Source organism: Helobdella robusta (genome assembly GCF_000326865.2).
Source record: "Helobdella robusta unplaced genomic scaffold HELROscaffold_102, whole genome shotgun sequence".
In the NCBI taxonomy this organism is placed as follows: Eukaryota; Metazoa; Annelida; class Clitellata; order Rhynchobdellida; family Glossiphoniidae; genus Helobdella; species Helobdella robusta.
In genome coordinates, this window is record NW_008703580.1 from 310,613 (window position 1) to 318,695 (window position 8,083).

General features: G+C 32.5%; 1 protein-coding gene across 1 annotated transcript in view; it reads right to left on the reverse strand.

The window, feature by feature from the left end:
• HELRODRAFT_194836 (hypothetical protein) overlaps nucleotides 1-8,083 on the reverse strand; it is a gene marked incomplete at its 3' end in the record, with an annotated part of 12,602 nt that overhangs the window by 2,586 nt on the left and 1,933 nt on the right. The window contains exons 3-12 of the mRNA XM_009012293.1: nucleotides 7,556-7,666; nucleotides 6,802-6,993; nucleotides 4,532-4,588; nucleotides 4,355-4,429; nucleotides 3,958-4,020; nucleotides 3,529-3,612; nucleotides 2,401-2,560; nucleotides 1,887-2,020; nucleotides 809-883; nucleotides 515-556 (exon numbers count right to left, since the gene is read on the reverse strand). Of these exons, the coding sequence (XP_009010541.1) occupies nucleotides 515-556; nucleotides 809-883; nucleotides 1,887-2,020; nucleotides 2,401-2,560; nucleotides 3,529-3,612; nucleotides 3,958-4,020; nucleotides 4,355-4,429; nucleotides 4,532-4,588; nucleotides 6,802-6,993; nucleotides 7,556-7,666 (993 nt within the window). The remainder of the gene's footprint in view (nucleotides 1-514; nucleotides 557-808; nucleotides 884-1,886; nucleotides 2,021-2,400; nucleotides 2,561-3,528; nucleotides 3,613-3,957; nucleotides 4,021-4,354; nucleotides 4,430-4,531; nucleotides 4,589-6,801; nucleotides 6,994-7,555; nucleotides 7,667-8,083) is intronic.

Genomic DNA, 8,083 nt, shown 5'->3' on the forward strand with positions numbered 1-8,083 from the left:
CGCTTCTTATCTTGCTACCATCTGATGATGACGATAAAGAAGATGGTGATGATGGTGATAAGGATGATGAAAAAGATGAGGATGGTGATGAAGAAGAAGATGATGATGGTGATAAAGAAAATGAAGACAGTGATGAAGAAGATGAGAATGATGGTGATGAAGATGATGATGGTGATGATGATGAGGAAGATGATGATGGTGAGGGTGATGAAGATGATGATGAGGGTGATGAAGAAGATGAGGATGGTGATGAAGAAGATGGTAATAATAATAATAATAATAATTAATAAATAATAATAATAATAAATAATAATAATATAACGCCGGGCCTTCCTGGGTCTTTTCATTCAGTAAGGCATACACCAGCGAATCAGGAAATGGTTCAAGATGTTCTGCATCGTTATCATAACCACCACTATCATCACTATCATCATCATCATCGTCATCGTCATCATCATCACTATCATCATCATCATCATCGTCGTCATCGTCATCATGACGGACGCCAGCGTACTTTCAATGTACTCCTTGTATTCTAACAGAAATTTCCTATCGACTGTTTGTAAAAATTATTATTATTTTATTATTATTATTATTATTAATTATTTCAAACTTATTCACTCTATTTACCATTGATGCTATAAATAGCCACCGTACTAAAAATAACCACAGTGCTGTGCTAAAAATATCCAGCTATAAATAGCTGGCATACTAAAAATAGATGCTTTTTTCTAAAAATAGATGCTTTTTCTAATAACAGAGAAAAAAGTTAAAAATAGCGACCAATCAGGACGAAGGAAGGACTAACGTTTCTTAGTTGAGAGTTCGCTAATCAGCTTCTTATCAAAGGTCTTCTTCTTATCTTCGCACTCCGCATTGGCGGCTGGCGATAATTTATTCATAATTAACATAATTTATTCACAATCAACATAATTTATTCGCAATTATTATTATCACTATGAGCGCCTGTTTGGAGCTTCTTCAAACCTTCTCAGTAACATGTTCGAACTTTGATGCACCCATTACAATCTTTGCAGTCCGATTCTGTATTGACTGCGGCTGACTAGTCACTTTATTTGGAATGCCAGAGAACAAAACATAGCAATAACATAGTTGCCAATCGTCCCAAAATAGACGGGACAGTCCCTAATTTTGCCCCTCATGTCCCGCTTTTTGCTCAACCAACAACCAGTAGTAAAATATTGAAATGTTTGCATTTAATGATAAATTAAAAAATTTGAAGTACACGAAAACATACAAAGCGCCAATTTCTTTGAAGTTTCTATTAAAACTACATCAATAAAACCATATTTTAAACCTTCACTGTGATTTTAGTGGTGGCTGTGATTCTCACATAACATCAAAGAAAACCTTTGTATGTCGACATTTTAATTAGTTTAGCTTCAAGCATGATTGAGACTTTAACAAAACAACAAAGAAGAAGAATCCGACAGATTTATTTGTGTTGAGGTTTATCTTTATCTTGAGGTTATCTACAAAATTTAGTACATTAGCGTGTACTGTAGGGATTGCACTCCCTGCTAAGTATCTTGCATGCCGGCTGAGACACGCGTATTAACTAGAAGTTTGCAGGTTAACATTGGCACCTCTTAGTTGTGCAGTCACAATTGTATGTTGTGTTCTATTTCTTCGTTTAATCTATCCATTTTATTCACAATTGCCACATTTTGTATCATTCGATTTGGTACTCGAAATATATCAAAAATTGTAAAAATTGGCGACAGGTTAGTAAATTTATTTTCAACTGAAAATTTAACCACATCGATTAAATCACAAAGTTTATCAAACTTGGTGTTTTCACGAGTAGAAAATTTTGGCATTTCTTTGTTCAAATTTTTAAAGTTCAGTAAGCAAAATTTTTTTACCACAGGAGATTTGCTCTGCAGTATAAAATTCAGCCACTTCGCTTCCAAAACTTTCGTCGCTCAATAGTTCACGTTTGCTAAATAAAAACCACAAAATCTCAGAATTTAAAACATTTCGTGTAGCCATGTTGAATCTTCAAGCGAATTCGATGATATATATAACACAGATCTCTGTGGCACACTACAAACTATTTTAGCAACATCTGAAAATTTGTTATTATAAAAAACTTGATAGGTTCGGTCATAGAGAGATAACTTTTAAACCGGTGTCCGGAAAATTCATCGTGGAAAATTCATCGTGGCAAATTCATCGTGGGAAAATTCATCGTGAGGGAAAATTCAACGTGGGAAAATTCATCGTGGGGGAAAATTCATCGTGGGAAAATTCATTGTGGCAAATTCATCGTGGGAAAATTCATCGTGGGGGAAAATTCATCGTGGGAAAATTCATCGTGGGGGAAAATTCATAGTGGGGTAAAATTTATTGTGAAAAACAGTTTTTGCAATGACACACCTTACAATTTTGTCATGACGAGTATGCAAACGTGCCCGACATACAAGATTTTGATATTGATCACATTTCCAGAAAGTTTTTTCTTCTGTAGCCGCATCTTTTACGAACAAGTGACCTGAGTCAATTAATTTTCTTTTTCCTTTTTCACTGTACACGAATTCTAGTGACATTTTAACACAAAAATTAGCGAATCGTGAGGCAAAAACTACTTCCTCATTTCTGACACACTTCACATACAGTATTTTATTATAGACTTTTACTTAACTTACTCAGACACGTCCGACGTCCGCGGTCCACCTTTGTATATATTTTCTATACCATACTAAGGGTATACAAATGATAGTATTAATAAGCATGGATGCTATACGTTGCCTATTGATATAACCTCCAATACAGTATACTTTGTATATTATACGTATATATTATATACGTTATATGTTATATACGATATATACGATGAATTTCACTCCATGGTGAATTTTACCCCACCACGATGAATTTTTCCACGATGAATTTTACCCCACGATGAATTTTTCCACGATGAATTTTACCCCACGATGAATTTTCGGTAAACCCTTTTAAACCATTTCGCATAAACAACTGTTACACCAAAATCATAAAATAATCTTTCCGAAAGAATCTAATGATCAACACAATGAAAACTTAGATCTAGAAAGGTTAACAGTGAAACTTTTTGTTCATCCATCCCCGAATAAAATGCAAACAACACGTGTAGTAAGGCCGTCTCTGTAGAATGATCACCTACATCTGTAGGTAGATTAAGTAGGCATTAAACGATTGAGATCCAAATGTCTCATAAATTGACTAGCAACTGTTCGTTCGATAATCTTTGAAGTGAAACAAAGGTTTGAAATGGGTCGATAATAATTTGAAACATCATTTCGATCAATATTAACTTCTTAACGGGGAAAGATAATAGCATGCTTGAAATACGAAGAGAATGCATCAGCAGCTAGACTCAAATTTACTAGACTTGTCATGGAACATGGATCAACAGAGTGGGAAGGAGATCAAGTGTACATGACGTATGTCACGGATTAACATAATCCATTTATAAATAACGTAACTTCGATCCTATTTAACATAAATTATTCGCGGCCTACTTACTTCTCATCTGGTTTTCTTCCGCCAGTAAGTCCGCCAGATCCTTGGACATGACCGGCTTGAAGCTAAACAAGCTGTCCTGGAAACCTTCCAAATAATAATAATAATAAAAAATATAATAATAATAATAATAAATAATAATAATAATAAATATAATAATAATAATAAATAATAATAATAAATATAATAATAATAACTAAAAATAACGATTATTATTTTATTCTATAGTTATTTTTAATTATAATTGACGACTGGTTCGTTGAATTAAATATGAATCCTCCCTTAACAACCTTATTCATAATAAAGTAGATAAATAGATTATGTTTGTTATTGTTATTATTACGATACGATACGATATATTACTGTTATAATAATATTACTAATTAATAATAATAATATTATTAATTATTATTATTATCAATGACCACCGACTTGAGATGAACCTCTTGAAATACCTCGCGATGCTTGATGAGTGCATGTGTCTGTTGTGCAAGTCTGCCGAAGATAATTACAATTATAATATTAACATAATTATAATTATTATTATTATTATTATTGGCAGTAGTAGTGGTTGTAGCAGTAGTAGTAGTTGTGGTTGTTGTTGTTGTAATAGTTATAGCAGTAGTAGTGGCAGTATTATTAATAATAGTGGTAGTAGCAGCCGCAGTAGTTGTAGTAGCTGTAGTAGTAGCAGTAGTTGTAGTAATAGTAGCAGTAACAGCAGCAGCAGTAATAGTAGTAGTAGTAGTAGCAGCAGTAGTAGTAGTAGAAGTAGTAGCCAAAGTAGCAGTAGTTGTAGCATCATCATCATCGTCACCACCATCGTCACCTGCTCCGATAGCAATGATCCTCGTGAGAGCTTCACCCGATGCTTTCTCATATAACTTCATCGACTTCTCGGCATCTGATTATGAAGATGATGATGATGATGATGATAACGGTGATGATGATGGTAGTGATAAAACTGATGTTGAGGATGATGAATGTGTTGTAATGGTCCCGATACTTTTGGCGGGCGTAAACTTCGTGTATTCGTACGGAAGCCGGTCGTACCAAAAGTGGACTTTTGAAAAAAAAAAATTAATTTCGTCAGAAAATAAATAACTAATTCACATATTAATTTATTAATTAATTTGTGAATTAATTAATTTAATTGCTAATTAACAAACTGAACTTATTATAGAATGTTAATAATGTCTGTTAATGAGCTAAAAATCTATTTTTTAATTAGTTTGTTTGATCGTCGAATGATTGTATGAATGATTGATTGATTGATTGATTGATTGATTGAATGAATGATTGATTGATTGATTGATTGATTCATTCATTCATTCATTCATTCCTTCATTCATTCATTCATTCATCAATCCATCTATTCATTTATTTATCGTCAACAAATTATTTAAAAAAAATTAGAAATCTCACAGTCATTTTTAGGTAACGTTACATCTGAAGGTGAATTGAATGAATGAATGAATAAATGTATGTGTATAAAAATGAATTAATGAATGATGGAATTAGTTAGTGAGTGAATTAGTGGATCATTTATGAAAAAAAATTGACAAATGGTTGTACGAATGAAGGAATAGATTGCGTAAATGGATGAATGAATGAATAAATCAATAGTAGCAGCAGTAGTAGCGGCAGTAGTGGCAGCAGTAGTAGCGGCAGTAGTAGCAGCAGTAGTAGCAGCAGTAGTAGCAGCAGTAGTAGCAGCAGTAGTAGCAGCAGTAGTAGAAGTAAAAGCAGTAGCAGCAGTAGCGTTTAAAAACTCAATCCCATTTATAAACTTACATTCTGTCATTTCGAATCGCTTTTAATGATGCCTCGATGTTTAAATGTACGTATTTATCTCTGTGTAAAAAAAAATAAGAACCATAATGTCTATAATTATTTAAAGAAATTATAATGTTGGAATAATTTACAATAGAAATAATTTATATAATAAAAAAAATTTACTTGGGGTTATAATAATAATAATAATATATTTATGATATTATATCAAAAATGTATCAAAAACGTTTGTTTTAGTTAATCAAGTCTCTTTTAGAGATTGGGGGGTTGATTGGGGATTGAAATTCTTTCCAAATTCCCTCCAATTTTTTTCCCTCAATCCCGATTTCCACCCGAATCTCCAATCACAACAACGTTCCCGACAGCTCTATTTTTTTCATCTCACTCCAGTGATTCCCATATTCAAAATTTTTCAACACATATACAGGATTGTATAGAGTTCTTTAGAATTATATAGAGCTGTATAGATAGGGTTATATAAAATTGTATATAGTTATATAGAGTTGTATAAAATTATATAGAATTGTATAGAGTTATATAAAATTATATAGGGTTGTATAGAGTTATATAGAGTTATATAGGGTTGTATAGAGTTATATAGAGTTATATAGGGTTGTATAGAGTTATGTAGAGTTCTACTATAGGATTATATGAAGTTATATAGACTTATATAGCAAGGATGGGCAAACTTTTTGTTGTGAGGGTCGCATTGAGAATTATTTTACCATTCAAGGGCCGCATATGTACTTAAATAGCAAATTTTTTCGACCCGAGCATATAGGAAATTTTTTTAGCTCTGTTGATTCCACATAATTCCATGGTGGTTATCTTCTTTGTTAGCGCACACGTATAGGTCTGTGTTGTGTACGAGTGTACGTATTTAAATATAGACTTTTATTTTCGCATGTTGGTGTCATTTTTCCATTCCCGCTCGTCATTCCCGAACAGCGATTCCTTATTTCTTAAAACTCCCATTCCCAAAATTAATTTTTACCAGTTCGCGGGATTCCCACCATGGGATTCCTACCATGGGATTCCCGCGATTCTGGTTCCCATGCTAACTAACTAGTTAGTGTCTATCTCTTAAATCCATTGGGCGATATTATTGTTTACGTTAAAAGCAAAACAAAAACATCCTTTTTTTATGACGCCACCGTAGAATTAAATATTCGTTTAGATGGTCCGTAAAATATTTGGATGAATATTCAATTAAATTTTCGTTTAAAAGTTTGACGCACACACACACACGCACACGTATACACACACGCACACAAACCACATGAATACGTATTGATATTGTACACAAAATGTTCTCCGTAATAAGCCCGAGAGAAAATAATTTCTTTTAACTATGACGCAATGAAAAATAAATTTTATAGTCTTAAATAAAGATGATAAAATATAAATTAATATTAAAAGTAGAATGAAAATTAATTTAAATAAATAAAATTATTCATTTATCGTCATCAGCCTCACTCTTACCACCACCAGCACCACCACTATCATTATCATTCTTTTTCTTTTTCTCTTTATTACCATCTTGTTTGGCAGCAGCGGAAGAAGAAGATGCTGTTCTCTGATTGGCTGCAGCTGCTGATGACGTAGCCAGTGACGTAGAGTAGTGATGAGCCGGTTGGGGTTTTTTATCCTTTGGGGATTTTTTTATCAGGGGTTCTGCCAACTCGAGGAGTGTTCACAAAGTGAAAATTAAATAAAATAATTAATAATAATAATAATAAATAATAATAAAAAAATTAATAATAATAATAATAAACATTATAAAGTTATTATTAACAATAATAATATTACTATTATTATCGTCATCATCATCATCTGCAACAGCAGTAGTAGTAATAGTGGCAGTAGTGGTAATGGTAGCAGTAGTAGTAGCAGTAGTAGTAGTAGTAGTAGTAGTAGTAGTAGTAGTAGTAGTAGTAGTGGTGGTAGTAGTAGTAGTAGTAAAAGCAGTTGTGGTAGCAGCAGTAGCAGCAGAAGTAGGGTTAGGGTTACATACATACATACATTATCATTACCATCGGTTTTATCAGTAATAACAGTTGTAGTAATATTTTTTATTTAGCAGTGTACATCAAATTCTTTCTTGAATCAAGTAATTTTACCTTTGGTCGAATCCTCTGAGGAAAGTTGGTAAACATCATCTTCATCATCGTCGTCGTCAATCATCATCATCGTCGTCATCATCATCATCAACATCATCATCATCATAATTACCAACCTTTCATTTTAGTGAAAAGTTTCTTTACGATTAGGACAACAGCGAAGCCGACTGCCAAAGCAACAAAAGTTGAGGTCATTGTCGCTACTAACGCTACTACAATCGCCCACTCTGTACATATGATATGTAATTATTAAGAAAATAAATTGCTCCTCGTCTTAAAACATCTTATGTAGCACATTTTTATTAACATTTATCAAGATTAAAACATTAAAACATTTTCTAAGAATGTATGTATGTATGTATGTATGTATGTATGTATGTATGTATGTATGTATGTATGTATGTATGCATGCATGTATGTATGTATGTATGCATGCATGTATGTATGTATGTATGTATGTATGTATGTATGTATGTATGTATGTGTGTGTGTATGTATGTGTGTGTGTGTATGTGTGTTTGTGTGCAAGTGTGTGTGAAAAATTTTTTTTAAGTAACTATAAATTACCTTTCTCTTCTGTAAAAAAAGTATTTAAATTAATAATAACGTTAATATTGCTACTACTACTACTACTGATAATAATA